The 22,232-nt window shown below is 42.4% G+C and overlaps 1 protein-coding gene across 4 annotated transcripts in view; it reads left to right on the top strand.

Annotated features, from left to right (window-relative positions):
* Positions 1 to 1,042: 1,042 nt before the first annotated feature.
* Positions 1,043 to 22,232, top strand: part of LOC118376546 (protein mono-ADP-ribosyltransferase PARP14-like) — a 44,617-nt gene continuing 23,427 nt past the window's right edge. The window contains exons 1-5 of one of the 4 annotated variants that reach the window (XR_008104921.1): positions 1,043 to 1,347; positions 12,380 to 12,483; positions 17,892 to 17,931; positions 19,997 to 20,254; positions 21,954 to 22,178. Coding sequence is in view for 3 of the 4 variants with exons in the window: in XM_052503880.1 (XP_052359840.1) it covers positions 1,176 to 1,347; positions 12,380 to 12,483; positions 17,892 to 17,931; positions 19,997 to 20,254; positions 21,954 to 22,178 (799 nt within the window). In the remaining variant the exon portion in view is untranslated. Of the gene's footprint in view, positions 1,348 to 11,554; positions 11,751 to 11,806; positions 12,131 to 12,379; positions 12,484 to 17,891; positions 17,932 to 19,996; positions 20,255 to 21,953; positions 22,179 to 22,232 lie in introns of those variants that run through there. The other 3 variants (XM_052503880.1, XM_052503881.1, XM_052503882.1) reach the window with 3 other exon arrangements.

Genomic DNA, 22,232 nt, shown 5'->3' with positions numbered 1-22,232 from the left:
CTGGCAACAGCTCTGGTGGACATTTCTGCTGTCAGCATGCCAATTGCACACTCCCTCAAAACTTGAGACATCTGTGGCATTGTTCTGGTGACAACTTTACATTTTAGAGTGGCCTTTTATTGTCCCCAGCACAGGGTGCATCTGTGCAATGATCATGCTGTTTAATCAGCCTCATGATATGCCACACCTGTCGGGGTAGATGGATTATCTTGGCAAAGGAGAAATGCTCACTAACAGGGATATAAACAAATTTATGCACAAAATTTGAGAGAAATAAGCTTTTTGTGCATAAGGAACATTTCTGGTAACTTCTATTTCAGCTCATGAAACATGGGACCAACACTTTATATGTTGCATTTATATATTTTTCCGTAAATAATTTCCCACCCGCAATATGAATATCGGGGGGCGACTGAGGCGACCAGGTGAATTTTCCAGACCAAAACAAAACCATTTGTGAACCACTGCTGGATGTTTAGCATACAACTCTTTCCTTTTATCTTAGTTCAATTTGACAAGGTAAATAAAATGAAATAAAAAGGTGATTAAAAAAACGAGTTCTCTCATATAAATAGATTAATGTTACATACTGTTTTTTGTTTTAAGCCTTTCACAAACCTTATACCTAAACTATCCCTTAACCCTATCCCTAACCATTCAGGATTAATGCCTAAAATGACATTTTAGTTTCACTTTGTGTAGAGTTTGATTTACATGGCAAAATTAAAACGTCTTGACGAATTCTGCTGACAAATTCTGTCTGCAGCAGTTTTGTCACCAAGTATCACACATTTTTGTGCGTTCCTGAAAATAAAGGATTTACTACATAGCCCTTAGTTGTTGCTTTTTCATTGTCTTGAAGGAATCATTTCTGTACACTACTGACGATGCGCTCCCCAAATTTCACCATGCTCACTGTTCATTAACTCTTGGAAGTGCTTGCACAAAGGATAGTAACATCTCATCCTGTGTTCCTGGAATCTGTGATCTGTTTATTTGTAATCTACTGTTTGTTATGTTGCTGCAATATAATGTTTCTTTGTCAAATAAGATCTTTTTTCACAAGAACATAAGCGAAAGTGAAACCAGAAAGAACACACCTCACCCTGCAGTGAATGCGCTGTCTATCTCTACAGCAGCCTACATATTTGTTCATTCTTTGATGGCCAGCAGCAATGGCAGAAGCATACTCGTTCTCTCTGCTTGTTGAGCTAGGAAACCATGATGTCCCCAAAGTACAAAACAAGTTGATCAAATATTTCCAGAGTAAAAAGTCCAACGGTGGTGATTGTCTAGTTGAAGTCTCAAATGGACAAAGAGCAGTTGTGCGGTTCCGGACAGAGGAGGGTAAGTTTTATTAATGTTCACTTGTTTTTCCACAAATTATACAGGTTAATGTGCATATTGAAATCAAAGGCATAAGTGTCACGTTCTGACCTTAGTTATTTTATTATGTCTTTCTTTTAGTATGGTCAGGGCGTGAGTTGGATGGGTTGTCTATGTTCCTTTTTCTATGTTTTGGGATTTCTGTGTTTGGCCTGGTATGGTTCTCAAACAGAGGCAGCTGTTTATTGTTGTCCCCCATTGAGAACCATATTTAGGTAGCCTGGTTTCACTTTGAGTGGTGGGTGATTATTTTCCGTGTTAGTGTTTGTTACCACATGGGACCGTTTCGTTTGTTTCACTTTGAGTGGTGGGTGATTATTCTCCGTATTAGTGTTTGTTACCACATGGGATCGTTTCGTTTGTTTCACTTTGAGTGGTGGGTGATTATTCTCCGTATTAGTGTTTGTTACCACATGGGATCGTTTCGTTTGTTTCACTTTGAGTGGTGGGTGATTATTTTCCAGTGTTAGTGTTTGTTACCACATGGGACCGTTTCGTTTGTTTCACTTTGAGTGGTGGGTGATTATTTTCCAGTGTTAGTGTTTGTTACCACATGGGACCGTTTCGTTTGTTTCACTTTGAGTGGTGGGTGATTCTTTTCCGTGTTAGTGTTTGTTACCACATGGGACCGTTTCGTTTGTTTCACTTTGAGTGGTGGGTGATTATTCTCCGTGTTAGTGTTTGTTACCACATGGGACCGTTTCGTTTGTTTCACTTTGAGTGGTGGGTGATTATTCTCCGTGTCAGTGTTTGTTACCACATGGGACCGTTTCGTTTCTTTCACTTTGAGTGGTGGGTGATTATTCTCCGTGTTAGTGTTTGTTACCACATGGGACCGTTTCGTTTGTTTCACTTTGTTATTTTGTATTTTTGTAGTGTTCAGTTTGTCTTATTAAAATGGACACTTACCACGCTGAAAATTGGTCCGACCTCTCTTACTCCTCATCAGAGGAAGACGACGAACGTTACAATAAGGTTGTTTATAAGATATACTATTATGAAATAACAACCCTCATTTACTTTCATTGTCCTAATGGAAGGGTCAAATGTAAACTAAATATGTGAAGCCACTTTCAGACATTTCACATCTAAAAACACATGATTTTGTAAAATTGTACTTTTGTTTTTTCACATATAAAGATTGAAGCGTCAACTTCACATCCCATGTTAAATCAAAAGGACATTTAAGTTACGCAATTAACATATTTGGAGCCACATGGTTTTCTGAAATGTGTATTTTCTGTACATTTAAATGGGAAAATATATTTGGTTTTGAATCTGTTTTATGTAAATTATTGTAGGCTATTCCTATGTTAATTGGGTCGGTCCACCAGTTGAGTGCCTTTTGGGTGGTGTAACTTGGTCCTCAAATTTTTTTATTTCACACTTTCACATTGTCATAAAGAGCACATGTTCAACTAAAAGAAAAAACATGTTTTCTCACCTCAAGAAAAAACTACTCCTTATTATGTGTCAAATAAAGTAACAGGGTTGACGGTAACTGTGTTGACCGTAACAGGGTTGACGGTAACTGTGTAACACTGCCGATTTTGCAGGTTTTCCTACTTACAAAGCATGTAGAGGTCTGTCATTTTTTAATCATAGGTACACTTCAACTGTGAGAGACGGAATCTAAAACAAAAATCCAGAAACTCACATGGTATGATATTTAAGTAGTTCATTTGCATTTTATTGCATGACACATATATATATATATATATATATATATATACAGTACCAGTCAAAAGTTTGGACACGCTTACTCATTCCAGGGTTGTTCTTTGTTTTTACTATTTTCTACATGAATTAACACATATGGAATCATTAAGTAACCAAAAAAGTGTATATTCTAGATTCTTCAAAGTAGCCACCGTTTGCCTTGAAGACAGCTTTGCACACACTTGGCATTCTCTCAACCAGCTTCATGAGGTAGTCACCTGGAATGCTTTACATTAAACAGGTGTACCTTGTTAAAAGTTCATTTGTGGAATTTCTTTCTTTATTAATGTGTTTGATCCAATCAGTTGTGTTGTGACAATGTAGATGGGGTATACAGAATATAGCCCTATTTGGTAATCGACCAAGTCCATATTATGGCAAGAACAGCTCCAATAAGCAAAGATAAACGACAGTCTATCATTACTTTAAGACCTGAAGGTAATTCAATCCTGAAAATGTAAAGAACTTTGAAAGTTTCTTCAAGTGCAGTCGCAAAAGCCATCAAGAGCTATGATGAAACTGCTCCCATGAGGACCACCACAGGAAAGGAAGACCCAGAGTTACCTCTCCTGCAGAGGATAAGTTCATTAGAGTTACCAGCCTTAGATTGCAGCCCTTTTGCAGTTCAAGAAACAGTCACATCTCAACATCAACTGGTCAGAGGAGACTGTGTGAATCAGGCATTCATGGTCGAATTGCTGCAAAGAAACCACTTCTAAAGGACACCAATAAGAAGAAAAGACTGCTTGGGCCAAGAAACACAAGCAATGGACATTAGACCGGTCTGATGAGTCCAAATGTGAGATTTTCTGGTTCCAACTAACGCGTCTTTGTGAGACGCAGAGTAGATGAACCGACGATCTCCGCATGTGTGGTTCCCACCGTGAAGCATTGAGGAGGACGTGTGATGGTGCTTTGCTGCTGACACTGTCAGTGATTTATTTACAATTCAAGGCACACTTAACTAGCATGGCTACCACAGCATTCTGCAGGGATACGCCATCTCATCTGGTTTGGGCTTAGTGGGACTATCATTTGTTTTTCAACAGAATAATGACCCAACACACCTCCAGACTGTGTAAGAGCTATTTGACCAAGAAGGAGAGTGATGGAGTGCTGCATCAGATGACCTGGCATCAACAATCACTCAACCTCAACCCAGTTGAGATGGTTTGGGATGAGTTGGACTGCAGAGTGAAGGAAAAGCAGCAATCAAGTGCTCAGTATATGTGGGAACTCCTTCAAGACTGTTGGAAAAGCATTACAGGTGACACTGGTTGAGAGAATGCCAAGTGTGCAAAGCTGTCATCAAGGCAAAGGGTGGCTACTTTGAAGAATCTAAAATCTAAAACATATTTTCAATTGTTTAACAGTCTTTTGGTTAGTACATGATTCCATGTGTTATTTATTATTATTATTATTATTATTATTTCCAAGATGGCGTAGCAATCGGACGTGTGTTTTTGTCTTGTCCCGTCCTGTCTAGTGTAAATATAGTTTTCTTCGTTTTTTTTTCTGTATATATTTCGTACATATTTTAATCTCACTTTCAAACTAGAGCTGAATATACTCTCCTGCAACCCGCATCACCCAATGTGGTACGGATCTGCTTTTTCCATACTTTACTTTAGAACCGGAACCACCATCAGAAGCTAGCCAGCTAACTAGCTACTAGCTCGTACTCAGTTAGCCATTGCTAGCGGTCTTCAAAGCTAACTAGGACACCAGCGCGACATCAACCCAGAGCATATCAGACTGCTCTTTCTCTACCACATCTCCGGATTCCTACCGCAAGCTCTGAACCTTTACACCGGATCATCGCAACTAGCTAGCTGCAATCCGAGTGGCTACTCCTGGCTAACGTCTCTGTCCCAAAACAAGCTACAGTTAGCCTTGAGCTAAGCCCATCTCCCGACTAGCCGAAGAGGCCCAACAATACCTCTTTTGCCAATTGGCCTGGACCCTTTACTACCGACACGGAGCCCCGCCGATCCATCACGACTGGTCCGCCGACATAATCGTCCGAGGTGGTTTCAACAGGCTTTTTCGTTGCGACATCGCCAAAGATCCATCTGCTGGCCAAGGCCCGCGAGCTTTCTGAAACGCTGTGTCTCCAGCTCACCCAGCGCACTAGAGCTCCTGTAGCATACTCCTGGGCTACAATTACCCGGGCCCGCGACCGGTCTGTCGATGTCACCGCAAGAAGAGGAATAAACAGACTCACCCCATCGCGACGTCCCCCAAAGGTTAGCTCTCTAGCCCTCGCTATCTCCCTGCTTGCTAATTCGGCCTGCTAACGGCTAGCTTGTCTAGCCCGGGCCTACGAACTGTTAGCTTGTTAGCACAGGCCTGCTAACCATCTGGCTCACTGCATTCCAAACACTCTGAACCCATTTACTTTATATCTCTCTTTGATTTTTATTTTGTTTATACCTTCCGGAAACCTGCCCCACCCACTGTGATACGGAATCGCTATCACCTTTAATTTTTATTTTATTTTTATGACACACTCAAGAACCTCCAGACGCTAACCAGCTAACTAGCTACAAGCTATTTAGTCATTGTTAGTTTTTATTTTTTTTATTTTTTTTTTAAACCTGGATAACACTCGCCAGCCCAGCTTCCCTGCCCATCCACCGCTGCCCCCTGGACACTGATCTCTCGGCTACATAGCTGACGCACGCTGGACTGTCCATTAATCACGGTACTCCATTCTGCTTGTTTGTTTTATCTGTCGGCCCAGTTGCCTAGTCAACGCCATTTTACCTGCTGTTTGTTGTGCTAGCTGATTAGCCTCGCCTACTGTTTTTAGCTAGCTTTCCCAATTCAACACCTGTGATTACTGTATGCCTCGCTGTATGTCTCTCCCAAATGTCAATATGCCTTGTATACTGTTGTTCAGGTTAGTTATCATTGTTTTAGTTCACAATGGAGCCCCTAGATCCACTCTGCATACCCCTGTTACCTCCTTTGTCCCACCCCCCACACATGCGGTGACCTCACCCATTACAACCAGCATGTCCAGAGATACAACCTCTCTCATCATCACCCAGTGCCTGGGCTTACCTCCGCTGTACCCGCACCCCACCATACCCCTGTCTGCGCATTATGCCCTGAATATATTCTACCATGCCCAGAAACCTGCTCCTCTTATCCTCTGCCCCCAACGCTCTAGGCGACCAGTTTTGATAGCCTTTAGCCGCACCCTCATACTACTCCTTCTCTGTTCCGCGGGTGATGTGGAGGTAAACCCAGGCCCTGCATGTCCCCAGGTACCCTCATTTGTTGACTTCTGTGATCGAAAAGTCTTGGTTTTATGCATGTCAACATCAGAAGCCTCCTCCCTAAGTTTGTTTTACTCACTGCTTTAGCACACTCTGCTAACCCTGATGTCCTTGCCGTGTCTGAATCCTGGCTCAGGAAGGCCACCAAAAATTCAGAGATTTCCATACCCAACTATAACATCTTCCGTCAAGATAGAACTGCCAAAGGGGGCGGAGTCGCAGTCTACTGCAGAGATAGCCTGCAAAGTAATGTCATACTTTCCAGGTCCATACCCAAACAGTTTGAACTACTAATTTTGAAAATTACTCTCTCCAGAAACAAGTCTCTCACTGTTGCCGCCTGCTACCGACCCCCGTCAGCTCCCAGCTGTGCCCTGGACACCATTTGTGAATTGATCGCCCCCATCTAGCTTCAGAGTTTGTTCTGTTAGGTGACCTAAACTGGGATATGCTTAACACCCCGGCAGTCCTACAATCTAAGCTAGATGCCCTCAATCTCACGCAAATCATCAAGGAACCCACCAGGTACAACCCTAACTCTGTAAACAAGGGCACCCTCATAGACGTCATCCTGACCAACTGGCCCTCCAAATATACCTCCGCTGTCTTCAACCAGGATCTCAGCGATCACTGCCTCATCGCCTGTATCCGCCACGGAGCCGCAGTCAAACGACCACCCCTCATCACTGTCAAACGCTCCCTAAAACACTTCTGTGAGCAGGCCTTTCTAATCGACCTGGCCCGTGTATCCTGGAAGGACATTGACCTCATCCCGTCAGTTGAGGATGCCTGGTCATTCTTTAAAAGTAACTTCCTCACCATTTTGGATAAGCATGCTCCGTTCAAAAAATGCAGAACCAAGAACAGATACAGCCCTTGGTTCACTCCAGACCTGACTGCCCTCGACCAGCACAAAAACATCCTGTGGCGGACTGCAATAGCATCGAATAGCCCCGTGATATGCAACTGTTCAGGAAGTCAGGAACCAATACACGCAGTCAGTCAGGAAAGCTAAGGCCAGCTTCTTCAGGCAAAAGTTTGCATCCTGTAGCTCCAACTCCAAAAAGTTCTGGGACACTGTGAAGTCCATGGAGAACAAGAGCACCTCCTCCCAGCTGCCCACTGCACTGAGGCTAGGAAACACGGTCTCCACCGATAAATCCATGATTATCGAAAACTTCAATAAGCACTTCTCAACGGCTGGCCATGCCTTCCGCCTGGCTACTCCAACCTCGGCCAACAGCTCCGCCCCCCCGTAGTTCCTCACCCAAGCCTCTCCAGGTTCTCCTTTACCCAAATCCAGATAGCAGATGTTCTGAAAGAGCTGCAAAACCTGGACCCGTACAAATCAGCTGGGCTTGACAATCTGGACCCGCTATTTCTGAAACTATCTGCCGCCATTGTCGCAACCCCTATTACCAGCCTGTTCAACCTCTCTTTCATATCGTCTGAGATCCCCAAGGATTGGAAAGCTGCCGCAGTCATCCCCCTCTTCAAAGGAGGAGACACCCTGGACCCAAACTGCTATAGACCTATATCCATCCTGCCCTGCCTATCTAAGGTCTTCGAAAGCCAAGTCAACAAACAGGTCACTGACCATCTCGAATCCCACCGTACCTTCTCCGCTGTGCAATCTGGTTTCCGAGCCGGTCACGGGTGCACCTCAGCCACTCTCAAGGTACTAAATGATATCATAACCGCCATCGATAAAAGACAGTACTGTGCAGCCGTCTTCATCGACCTCGCCAAGGCTTTCGACTCTGTCAATCACCAAATTCTTATCGGCAGACTCAACAGCCTCGGTTTTTCGGATGACTGCCTTGCCTGGTTCACCAATTACTTTGCAGACAGAGTTCAGTGTGTCAAATCAGAGGGCATGCTGTCCGGTCCTCTGGCAGTCTCTATGGGGGTGCCACAGGGTTCAATTCTCGGGCCGACTCTTTTCTCTGTATATATCAATGATGTTGCTCTTGCTGCGGGCGATTCCCTGATCCACCTCTACGCAGACGACACCATTCTATATACTTTCGGCCCGTCATTGGACACTGTGCTATCAAACCTCCAAACGAGCTTCAATGCCATACAGCACTCCTTCCGTGGCCTCCAACTGCTCTTAAACGCGAGTAAAACCAAATGCATGCTTTTCAACCGATCGCTGCCTGCACCCGCATGCCCGACTAGCATCACCACCCTGGATGGTTCCAACCTTGAATATGTGGACATCTATAAGTACCTAGGTGTCTGGCTAGACTGCAAACTCTCCTTCCAGACTCACATCAAACATCTCCAATCAAAAATCAAATCCAGAGTCGGCTTTCTATTCCGCAACAAAGCCTCCTTCACTCACGCTGCCAAGCTTACCCTAGTAAAACTGACTATCCTACCGATCCTCGACTTCGGCGATGTCATCTACAAAATGGCTTCCAACACTCTACTCAGCAAACTGGATGCAGTCTATCACAGTGCCATCCGTTTTGTCACTAAAGCACCTTATACCACCCACCACTGCGACTTGTATGCTCTAGTCGGCTGGCCCTCACTACATATTCGTCGCCAGACCCACTGGCTCCAGGTCATTTACAAGTCCATGCTAGGTAAAGCTCCGCCTTATCTCAGTTCACTGGTCACGATGGCAACACCCATCCGTAGCACGCGCTCCAGCAGGTGTATCTCACTGATCATCCCTAAAGCCAACACCTCATTTGGCCGCCTTTCGTTCCAGTACTCTGCTGCCTGTGACTGGAACGAATTGCAAAAATCGCTGAAGTTGGAGACTTTTATCTCCCTCACCAACTTCAAACATCAGCTATCCGAGCAGCTAACCGATCGCTGCAGCTGTACATAGTCTATAGGTAAATAGCTCACCCTTTTTCACCTACCTCATTCCCATACTGTTTTTATACTGTTTTTATTTATTTACTTTTCTGCTCTTTTGCACACCAATATCTCTACCTGTACATGCCCATCTGATCATTTATCACTCCAGTGTTAATCTGCAAAATTGTATTATTCGCCTACCTCCTCATGCCTTTTGCACACATTGTATATAGACTGCCCATTTTTTTCTACTGTGTTATTGACTTGCTAATTGTTTACTCCATGTGTAACTCTGTGTTGTCCGTTCACACTGCTATGCTTTATCTTGGCCAGGTCGCAGTTGCAAATGAGAACTTGTTCTCAACTAGCCTACCTGGTTAAATAAAGGTGAAATAAAAAAAAAATAAAAAAAAAAAAATTCATAGTTTTGATGTCTTCACTATAATTCTACAATGTAGCAAATAGTTTTAAAAAAAGAAAAAAGAAAAGTAGTTAAACGGGTTTGTTATATCTCAGTCGTCTGTGATGTATATAGCGTGGGATGCAAACTCAAAATGGTATACATTTCAACTGTATATCTGACATGGTACAGGTGTTTAACCATTTGTGTGAGGTGTATACCTTTTGTTTTCGAAGTAGATTTTTTGAAGACTACCAAGAAACACTCTGTGTGACCATGATTTAGCCCACTCCAGTATTACAATGACATGATGTACACTAGAATATGGCAGTGTTTCTGTCATTGGTAACATGTATCTTCTATCTTTTTGACTGCAATAAATACCTGCTGTTTAAACATGTTGATGTTGTTTACACATGTTGATGTTGGAGGTGATAGTGCTGGTGCTGGAGATTATTATTTTTTTCAACCCAAAAAATTAAATTTAAAGTTTTATTAAGTTTTCTTGTTTTTCAATCAACCAACAAAACACATTCCACATTCACAGATGTGACAGGCTTTTAAAAAATGCAGGATTTTAATCCATGACGGTGTAGTGTGTTACTAACGGCGTAGTGTGTTATTAGTGTGTTTGGAGGAAGAAGAACGATGAGTACAACCCCAAGAACACCATCCCAACCGTGAAGCACAGAGTTGGAAACATCATTCTTTGGGGATGTTTTTCTGCAAAGGGGACAGGACGACTGCACCGTATTGAGGGGAGGATGGATGGGGCCATGTATCGCGAGATGTTAGCCAACAACCTCCTTCCCTCAGTAAGAGCATTGAAGATGGGTCGTGGCTGGGTCTTCCAGCATGACAACGACCTGAAACACACAGCCAGGGCAACTAAAGAGTGGCTCCGTAAGAAGCATCTCAAGGTCCTGGAGTGGCCTAGCCAGTCTCCAGACCTGAACCCAATAGAAAATCTTTGGAGGGAGCTGAAAGTCCGTATTACCCAGTGACAGCCCCGAAACCTGAAGGATCTGGAGAAGGTCTGTAGGGAGGAGTGGGCCAAAATCCCTGCTGCAGTGTGTGCAAACCTGGTCAAGAACTACAGGAAACGTATGATCTCTGTAATTGCAAACAAAGGTTTCTGTACCAAATATTAAGTTCTGCTTTTCTGATGTATCAAATACTTAAGTCATGCAATAAAATGGTAATTCATTACTTAAAAATCATACAATGTGAGTTTCTGGATTTTTGTTTTAGATTCCGTCTCTCACAGTTGAAGTGTACCTATGATAAAAATTACAGACCTCTACATGCTTTGTAAGTAGGAAAACCTGCAAAATCGGCAGTGTACTTGTTCTCCCCACTGTACATACACACACACACACACATATATATCCTACATACATGTACATACACATACTCACAAAGAACAATTTAAATAAATAAACATATATATAAAACTTGCAGCAGCACTATCAAGGTTCTTATTAGCTACAGTATTTCTAGCCTTCGCTGAGACAATGAGCAAATAATTAGTCTTTAGATTTTACAGCACCTTACACAACATGTATCTGCTCATTTCCCTAATCACCCCATTCACTCTGTCCAGTTTGAAATATAGTTGAGTAGTGGAGACCAGAGTCTATCAAACTTGGGCTGTCTCTTGTGGAGGTCATAAGTGAGCTTTTCAAGAGGGAGAAAGTCAACAATCTGGTCAATCCGCATTTTAAATGTAGGAGAGGTATTAGAGGCCCACAATAGAAGAATACATTTCTTAGCAAAGTATGTAATAGTCATAAGCAAATTTTCTCTGTCAGGATCAAGAACAAAGTCCTGCTGGACATTAAGAAGATAGATACACGGGGTCATATCAAACTGTACATCTAGTATCAGCTATGTAGCCAAGTGATCATAGGGTCCAGTGTACAGCAATAGATGAAACAGGGAAGCCGCTAGGTAGTCGTTACTAAGCTAGCATGCGGGAGACACGGCGTTTAAAGTTAGAAGTCCGGGGTAAGTAGAAGCATCTGCTCCGTCATCCGTTAAAGGCCGGTTGAAGGCACAGCTGGTGGAATTAAGTCTGCGGACCAATCATGGTGGTACGGCGGGGTGCCGTATCGACGAAGGGACCGGGCCAGATGGTGAAAGAGGTATTGTAGTTGTGGGAATTTCGTTTGCTAGCCAGGAGATGCGCCTGGCTCAGGGCTAGCTTCGGGGCTGGGTCACTCAGTTGAAGATGGTGGCAAACAATGACTAAATGGCTAGTAAACTTAGCTAATTTGCTGGCTACCTTCTGATGGAAGTTTTGGCTATAGGGTCTAAAAAAAAATGCGGATCCGTGTCACATTGAGTGAGGCGTGTTACCGGAAGGTATATTTAATTTAAACATGGAAAAAGAGATTGGAATATATACAAAAAAGACGAAAAATACAAAAAGTAAACGAGAGGACAACAAACCACATCTGCACTGCGATGCCATCTTGGACCGGGCCATATGACGTTGGCAAACAATGACAGTTCCCTGGTTAGGGTTAGTGGCTAGTTAGTTGAAATGTTGGTGTCAGTTAGATGATTATTTCCTGAACATCTACAAAGCACCTGTTTGGTAATACACAAATAAAGTGATAGCCAAGGTCAAATATAGAGAATAGGAATACTGTTGTCTGTAGGAAACAAGTGTTGCTACAAAAAATTCTCAAGGCTGTGATTTCAGCTGCTGGTTTCAAACTTTGGAGCTTTATAAATTGGCAAGATTGTGTATTTTCTGTCCCATGCACAGCCAGGCAGAAGGTTTTGGGGAAGCAAGTGCATGAGATCAAGTTGGATCAAGGAGTACTGAAACTGACTGTTCGACTGCCACCAGATGGAGTCACAAGTTCACAGGTCAGTGGTCCCTTAAAATGTCCAAATGTCTTTTTTCAAAAATCTTATACAGTGCCATGATTTTGAGGAGAGATCAACATTTTCTGGGGGGGCTGGTCCACCTCAAGGTGTCGTAAAAAAAAGTGCACCCTCCCAAACTAAAACTTATTTTCACATGACCCTCCCCTTGTACTGTCAAATAAACTGAACACCCTCCCCCCTCAGAATTAACTCAAAATAATGTTTACTACCAAAAAGAATAATAACTGGAGTGACCCTGTGTTTATAAATGTAGAAATGGACTTTTCCACTTCAAGATGCTTTTATGGCACAGTTGGTGTCACAATCTCCCTGCATGTTTCATTACGCTCAGAGCCGGCTGCAGACAATGATCAGATAGGGGGAAATCAGATTTTCAACATTTTGATGCTGTATTTATAATTACATAAAATATATGCAACTCATTTTCCACCAACAGATTTCTGTGCCAATGCACCACACAACCAATAAACAAAGCATGCCAACTTCGGGCACTTCAATGTCATGGTTTCCATTTTCAACACCACAGTCAATCTGGACAAACAGAAAATACATTTCTCCCTGCCTTGGCTTAGCCAGTATCTACATTTCTCCCTGCCTTGGCTTAGCCAGTATCTACATTTCTCCCTGCCTTGGCTTAGCCAGTATCTACATTTCTCCCTGCCTTGGCTTAGCCAGTATCCTTGGCTTAGCCAGTATCTACATTTCTCCCTGCATTTCTCCCTGCCTTGGCTTAGCCAGTATCTACATTTCTCCCTGCCTTGGCTTAGCCAGTATCTACATTTCTCCCTGCCTTGGCTTAGCCAGTATCTACATTTCTCCCTGCCTTGGCTTAGCCAGTATCTACATTTCTCCCTGCCTTGGCTTAGCCAGTATCTACATTTCTCCCTGCCTTGGCTTAGCCAGGATCTACATTTCTCCCTGCCTTGGCTTAGCCAGTATCTACATTTCTCCCTGCCTTGGCTTAGCCAGTATCTACATTTCTCCCTGCCTTGGCTTAGCCAGTATCTACATTTCTCCCTGCCTTGGCTTAGCCAGTATCTACATTTCTCCCTGCCTTGGCTTAGCCAGTATCTACATTTCTCCCTGCCTTGGCTTAGCCAGTATCTACATTTCTCCCTGCCTTGGCTTAGCCAGTGCCTTGGCTTAGCCAGTATCTACATTTCTCCCTGCCTTGGCTTAGCCAGTATCTACATTTCTCCCTGCCTTGGCTTAGCCAGTATCTACATTTCTCCCTGCCTTGCCTTGGCCTTGGCTTAGCCAGTATCTACATTTCTCCCTGCCTTGGCTTAGCCAGTATCTACATTTCTCCCTGCCTTGGCTTAGCCAGTATCTACATTTCTCCCTGCCTTGGCTTAGCCAGTATCTACATTTCTCCCTGCCTTGGCTTAGCCAGTATCTACATTTCTCCCTGCCTTGGCTTAGCCAGTATCTACATTTCTCCCTGCCTTGGCTTAGCCAGTATCTACATTTCTCCCTGCCTTGGCTTAGCCAGTATCTACATTTCTCCCTGCCTTGGCTTAGCTCCCTGCCTTGGCTTAGCCAGTATCTACATTTCTCCCTGCCTTGGCTTAGCCAGTATCTACATTTCTCCCTGCCTTGGCTTAGCCAGTATCTACATTTCTCCCTGCCTTGGCTTAGCCAGTATCTACATTTCTCCCTGCCTTGGCTTAGCCAGTATCTACATTTCTCCCTGCCTTGGCTTAGCCAGTATTTCTCCCTGCCTTGGCTTAGCCAGTATCTACATTTCCTTGGCTTAGCCAGTATCTACATTTCTCCCTGCCTTGGCTTAGCCAGTATCTACATTTCTCCCTCCTTGGCTTAGCCAGTGCCTTGGCTTAGCCAGTATCTACATTTCTCCCTGCCTTGGCTTAGCCAGTATCTACATTTCTCCCTGCCTTGGCTTAGCCAGTATCTACATTTCTCCCTGCCTTGGCTTAGCCAGTATCTACATTTCTCCCTGCCTTGGCTTAGCCAGTATCAAAGGCTTGGCCTGACAATGTGCAAATGTCATTACGTTTTTGGTGTTTTGTAACAGATGTCACTTTCCATTCATCAATTGGCCGCTGCAGTTTGGATTGATTGATTGATTTTATTTCTCTGTTATAAAAGACATATGCACAAAGATTTTTAAAGTCACCAGTATTGCACAAAGAAGTCGGGACTTATTTCCATTGTGGTCCCTATTTTTGACATAAATACATAAACAGTTGCATAGATAGAGACACATGACAGAGATAGAGATAAATGCTCAACCTCCAGATGAGTAAGAGAGGTGTGTTTAAGTCCAATTCTTCCAGGCTTGTTTGGCTGGTAGCTTATTCTTTAGATGTTTGGGGCTGCTGGTACATGGTGATGTGTAGTAATAATCAAAGTGACACTGGACCAGCACAATTACTAGTCTTTATGGTGTCTATAGCTAGGTTTACATCCAATTGACGACAGATTTGAATGCGGATATTGAAAAATCTTCATAGAACAATACCATTTCAGAGTTTCCTTTGGGAAAATTTGGCACCGGACAACATGACAGGGAAGATTTTAATTTACCGGACATTTGAGAAATTTAACGGACATCCAGATTTTTTATTTTTTATTTCACCTTTATTTAACCAGGTAGGCCAGTCATTTACAACTGCTACCTGGCCAAGATAAAGCATAGCAGTGTGACAAAAACAACAACACAGAGTTACACATAAACAAACGTACAGTCAATAACACAAAAGAAAAGAAAAATAGAAAGATCTATGTACAGTGTGTGCAAATGTAGAAGAGTAGGAAGGTAGGCAATAAATAGGCCATAGAGGCGAAAATAATTACAACTTAGCATTAATACTAGTTTGATATATGTGCCGATGATGACGTGCAAGTAGAGATACTGGGGTGCAAAAGAGCAAGAGGGTAAGTGATAATATGGGGATGAGGTAGTCGGGTGGGCTATTTACAGATTGGCTGTGTACAGGTACAGTGATCGTTAAGCTGCTCTGACAGCTGATGCGTAAAGTTAGAGAGGGAGATAAAAGACTCCAGCTGTCAGAGATTTTAACACTAAATGTATCAGAGGCATTGCATGCACAGGCCTATAGGTTTAGTTGTCCACTGTATGATATATATATTTTTAAATAATTGAACAATAATTGAATATAAAATGAAGAGAAGCTTAGGCCTAACCCCAGAGAGATAGAGAGAGAGATATGCCGGTGGCATGCTACGACACCAACTTGCATTTCTTTATGTCAGATGGCTACTGCGTCTGCTATACAGATATAGCAATACAGAAGGAGACTAATTTGTTAATTTTCTACTAGAATAATTTGTATAAAGGTAAGCATTATATTGTTAGATTATAGGAGTAACTCTGGTAGGCCTGAAACAGTCTTCCTCAACTCAAGTTCAACTGTCAAAGTCAGTTGGAGCGCCAGGACTCACTGACTTCATATCATAGGCCTGCAATATGTAAACCTTAATAAAAGCCACACCACACCAAACCAAACCATCACAAATGTTTCTAAACTTTATTAGGGAAATATTAAAGTACAGTACATTGGGAAAGTATTCAGACCCCTTCTCTTTTTCCACATTTTGTTACGTTACAGCCTTATTCTAAAATTGATTAAATCCATTTTGTTCCTCATCAATCTACACACAATACCCCATAATGACAAAGCAAAAACAGGTTTTTAGAAATATTTGCAAATGTATTAAAAATAAAAACAGAAATACCTTAAGTATTCAGACCCTTTGCTATGAGACTCGAAATTGAGCTCAGGTGCATCCTGTTTCTACAACTTGATTAGAGTCCACCTGTGGTAAATTAAATTGATTGGACATTATTTGGAAAGGCACACTCCTGTCTATATAAGGTCCCACGGTTGACAGTGCATGTCAGAGCAAAAACTCAGGCATGAGGTCAAAGGAATTGTCCGTAGAGATCAGAGACAGGATTGTGTCGAGGCACAGATCTGTGGAAGGGTACCAAAACATCTCTTCAGTATTAAAGGTCCCCAAGAACACAGTGTCCTCCATCATTCTTAAATGGAAAAAGTTTGGAACCACCAAGACTCTTCCTAGAGCTGGCCACCTAGTCAAAGTGAGCAATCAGGGGAGAAGGGCCTTGGTCAGGGAGGTGATCAAGAACCCGATGGTCTCTCTGACAGAGCTCCAGAGTTCCTCTGTGGAGATGGGAGAACCTTCCAGAAGGATATCCATCTCTGCAACACTCCACCAATCAGGCCTTTATGGTAGAGTGGCCAGACGGAAGCCACTCCTCAGTAAAAGGCACATGACAGCCCGCTTTGAGTTTCCCAAAAGGCACCTAAAGGACTCAGAAGATCCTCTGGTCTGATGAAACCAAGATTGAACTCTTTGGCCTGATAGCCAAGAGTCACGTCTAGAAGAAACCTGGCACCATCCCTACGGTTAAGCATGGTTGTGGCAGCATCATGCTGTGGGGATGTTTTTCAGCGACAGGGACTGGGAGACTAGTCAGGATCAAGGGAAAGATGAATGGAGCAAAGTACAGAGAGATCCTTGATGAAAACCTGCTCCAGCACTCAGCACCTCAGACTGGTGTGAAGGTTCACCTTCCAACAGGACACTGACCCTAAGCACACAGTCAAAGCATGAGTGGCTTCAGGACAAGTCTCTGAATATCCTTGATTGGCCCAGCCAGAGCCAGAACTTGAACCCGATCAAACATCTCTGGAGGGACCTGAAAATACTTGTGCAGCCACACTCCCCATCCAACCTGACAGAGCTTGAGATGATTTGCAGAGCAGAATGGGAGAAACTCCCCAAATACAGGTGTGCCAAGCTTGTAGCGTCATACCCAAGAAGACTCGAGGCTGTAATCGCTGCCAAAGGTGCTTCAACAAAGTACTGAGTAAAAGGTCTGAATAGAAATGTAAATGTGATATTTCAGTTTTAGTTTTAGTTTTTAGCAAAAAAAAAAAAGCTTTTTTGTCTTTATGGAGAATTATGTGTAGATTGATGAGGGGGAGAAACAATGTAATACATTTTAGAATAAGGCTGTAACGTAACAAAATGTGGAAAAGTCAAGGTGTCCTGAATACTTTCTGAATGCACAATAAATCAAGTCATTGTTCATAGAAAAAAATACAAGCAGAAAAGCAAATATTAACCAGGAAAAACATACACTACCCTTCCTTGTGCCCAGTAAAAAACACACAACCCTCCCCTATTTTGGACCACCCCTCCCCCAGTACATGTCTATCTGTCCCTAATAGTACATGTGTTTTAAGAAAGAGTAGTTTGGTCAATGCTCTGTAGGTGATTCTATCAACAACAAAAAACCTAAACATCTCTCCATTCAATAGTGAAATATAAAAAAACAAGACAAATGGGAATAACACAAGTTTTTTTATGTTTAGGAAACACCATCTGCTGTCAACTCAGGCAAACCAAATACTGGTAAGTGGGTTAAATTCAATTGTGATCTATGTGGGAGGGGCTGTTTTGGTAGTGATGGAAATATGTCTGTAAAGCTGTACTAAGAAATCTATGCTCAACATATGGCCTACACACAAATGTATATTGCTCATGATTCATAGACTAATTCATAGACTTTAAATGCATTTGGCTAAGGTGTATGTAAACTTCCAACTTCAACTGTATAGTCGTGGCCAAAAGTTTTGAGAATGACACAAATATGAATTTCCACAAAGTTTGCTGCTTCAGTGTCTTTAGATATTTTTGTCAGATGTTACTATGGAATACTGAAGTGTAATTACAAGCATTTCACAAGTGTCAAGGGCTTTTATTGACAATTACATGAAGTTGATGCAAAGAGTCAATATTTGCAGTGTTGACCCTTCTTTTTCAAGACCTCTGCAATCCGCCCTGGCATGCTGTCAATTAACTTCTGGGCCACATTCTGACTGATGGCAGCCCATTCTTGCATAATCAATGCCTGGAGTTTGTCAGAATTGATGGGTTTTTGTTTGTCCACCCGCCTCTTGAGGATTGACCACAAGTTCTCAATGGGATTAAGGTCTTGGGAGTTTTCTGACCATGGACCCATAATATCGATGTTTTGTTCCCCGAGCCACTTAGTTATCACTTTTGCCTCATGGCAAGGTGTTCCATCATGCTGGAAAAGGCATTGTTCATCACCAAACTGTTCCTGGATGGTTGGGAAAAGTTGATCTCGGAGGATGTGTTAAATTGGCTAAATTGTGAGTGAGCCCACTCCCTTGGCTGAGAAGCAACCCCACACATGAATGGTCTCAGGGTGCTTTACTGTTGGCATGACATGGGACTGATGGTAGCGCTCACCTTGTCTTCTCCGGACAAGCTTTTTTCCGGATGCCCCAAACAATCGGAAAGGGGATTCATCAGAGAAAATGACTTTACCCCAGTCCTCAGCAGTCCAATCCCTGTACCTAATGCAGAATATCAGTCTGTCCCTGATGTTTTTCCTGTAGAGAAGTGGCTTCTTTGCGGCCCTTCTTGACACCAGGCCATCTTCCAAAAGTCTTCGCCTCACTGTGCATGCAGATGCACTCACACCTGCCTGCTGCCATTCCTGAGCAAGCTCTGTACTGGTGGTGCCCAGGTCTCGCAACGGAATCAACTTTAGGAGACGGTCCTGGCGCTTGCTGGACTTTCTTGGGTGCACTGAAGCCTTCTTCACAACAATTGAACCGCTCTCCTTGAAGATCTTGATGATCTGATAAATGGTTGATTTAGGTGCAATCTTACCGGCAGCAATATCCTTGCCTGTGAAGCCCTTTTTGTGCAAAGCAATGATGACAGGATGTATTTCCTTGCAGGTAACCATGGCTGATAGTGGAAGAACAATGATTCCAAGCACCACCTTCCCTTTGAAGCTTCCAGTCTGTTATTTGAACTCAATCAGCATGACAGAGTGATCTCCAGCCTTGTCCTCGTCAACACTCACACCTGTGTTAACGAGAGAATCACTGACATGATGTCAGCTGGTCCTTTTGTGGCAGGGCTGAAATGCAGTGGACATGTTTTTTGGGGATTCAGTTCATTTGAATGGCAAAGAGGAAGTTTGCAATTAATTGCAATTCATCTGATCACTCTTCATAACATTCTGGAGTATATGCAAATTGCCATCATACAAGCTGAGGCAGCAGACTTTGCGAAAAATATATATTTGTGTCATTCTCAACTTTTGTCCACGACTGTATTTACCTCTGTGCCAAATTGTGTGCTTTTATCACAAAGTTTACTGCGGAGTCCACATTTTCAGTTTAGCAGCGTACCGCTTGTATATAAAAAGATTCATTCTTAATTCCTCTATATTAACACAGAAATCATGGTAAATAATTTTTTGTTGTCGTAACTAGTTAAAACGGGTTTCGAAATTATGACAACTAGGCTCTTTTCCTGGCACAGTTTGTGACAACAGACAATTTCCACAGGAAGAGTATGCCCCCTCTCAACAATTCTTATATTAGGCAGAGTTTCTTGCCTTTACATTTACTGCAATCAATTTGTTCATTCTCAGCTGCTACTGGTCCAAAAGACTTACTTCAGGGTGGAAACACAGCTCCTCCTGAGGTTCAGGGGGAGATGGTTACGGACGAGGAAGAGCAGGGGTCCACCTCAGCCCTGTTGGAGAACATTCAGGAGAGTGTGGACCAGGAGTTATTGGAGATGCTGGTGGAGAATGTTTTAAAAGACTCTCCTTCTGCATCAGAGAACTTCAGTCTGGAGATCCTGCCTGACTCCTGCTTGGCTGTTGTGACTTTTCAAAATGCAAAAGGTAAATGAAAAAAGAGAACACCTTATACAGTGCTTTCAGAAAGTATCCAGACCCCTTCACCTTTTACACATTATGTTACAGCCTTATTCTAAAATGGATAACATATTTTTTCCCCTAATCAATCTACACTAAATGTATTACAAATTTACAGAAATACCTTATTTACATAAGTATTCAGATCCTTTACTATGAGACTCGAAATTGAGCTCAGGTGCATCCAGTTTCCATTGATCATCCTTGAGATGTTTCTACAACTTGATTGGAGTCCACGTGGTAAATTCAAATGATTGGACATGATGTGGAAAGGCACACACCTGTCTATATAAGGTTGACAGTGCAGTTGACAGTGCATGTCATAGCAAAAACCAAGCCATGATGTCAAAGGAATTGTCCGTAGAGCTCCGAGACAGGATTATGTCCAGGCACAGATCTGAGGAACGGTACCAAAACATTTCTGCAGCATTGATGGTCCCCAACCTGACAGAGCTTGAGAGGATCTGCAGACAAGAATGGGAGAAACTCCTCAAATACAGATGTGCCAAGCTTGTAGCGTCATACCCAAGAAGACCTGAGTCTGTAATCGCTGGCAAAGGTGCTGAATAATTGATATTTCAGTTATTTAAAAAAAATCTAAAAACCTGTTCTTGCTTTGTCATTATGGGTTAAATTGTGTAGATTGATAAGGGGGAAAAACGATCAAATCAATTTTAGAATAAGGCTGTAACTTAACAAACTCTGGAAAGAGTGAAGGTGTCTGAATACTGTCTGAATGCACTGTAAGTTTTATTTCTTTGTTTGTGTTTTTACAGTGTTTCTACTGTATTATCAACAGTAAAATACTGTAAACCGCACCATACTACAGCTTACTGTTGATTATGGTGCACTGTGGGAAAATGTTGTGGACGGGGAAAGATTTGCTGTATTTCAAATGGTACTGTAATTCAGCACTGGACCATATTTTTTGAGCAGCGAAAACCTTTTGACCACAAGTGATTGCATGGTATTGTTTCCGTCTCATTATTTTTCGGAGTGCCTTATAAGAGGTTATATTTGTTCCACCCGTTAGTGAGAGTGCTGTTCCAATTGAACTCGTATGTGGTTCTAATGGTTGAGCATTTTGCCATGTCCTTTTGGTCTGTTTTGCCCTGCAGTCGCTGCCAGTTTGGAAGCCTTTGTTAAGGCCTCTAGAAGTGCAAGTGATATAAAACACAACATATTCATTGACATGCTGTAATGTCTAAAAACATTACCTAACACTCAACCTACTGTGAAATACAAACCCCATCTCCCCTCAATGAATTGCATTCATTAATTCATTAATTTGATCATTCATTACAATTACAGTAGCATTAACCTTTTACAGTATAATACAGTCAATTTTACAGTATTGTACTGTGTCATTACACAGTATATGCTTTGATACTGTATTTAGATTACCACGAGCTGCCTGCCTTTAAATAACTGTCAAATTCACAGCAACCCGCTTACAGTGTAGGTCATATACATATTTGGAAAGTTATGGTTTACTGTTTATCTAACATGAAAATGTCCAGTTTTTAATTGAGTTTCAGTAATGTTTCATTTACAGTATGTCAAACTTCAAAGAGAAAATCTCCAGAACATAATTCAACATGATTTGCCTGAGTACATTGATTGAAATGAAGAAAAGATCTCAACTAGTCTACTTTTTTTTTGGCAGCGACTGAGCACTTCATGTCAAGCTGCCCCGGGAACAGAAAGTTCATGCAGAAACAATTACGAGTCAAACCCCTGGAGGTTACAGCAAAAGTGAAAGTTGAAAACATACCACCTAAGTTTAGTTCAGAACACGTCAGCTTACACTTTGACAAATATGAGGTTGTGGAAGACAATGTAATGACTGAAGAGGATCAATCTGCAATCATCACCTTTCAAGATCCGAAAGGTAAATTATTGGTTTACAGTATGCCTTGGAAAAATGCACATTTTAAAATGATGT

This window comes from Oncorhynchus keta, unplaced genomic scaffold (genome assembly GCF_023373465.1).
Source record: "Oncorhynchus keta strain PuntledgeMale-10-30-2019 unplaced genomic scaffold, Oket_V2 Un_contig_18163_pilon_pilon, whole genome shotgun sequence".
NCBI classification, from domain to species: domain Eukaryota; kingdom Metazoa; phylum Chordata; class Actinopteri; order Salmoniformes; family Salmonidae; genus Oncorhynchus; species Oncorhynchus keta.
The sequence above is the reverse complement of the archived record's forward strand: the minus strand, read 5'-3'. Positions and strand labels throughout refer to the sequence as shown.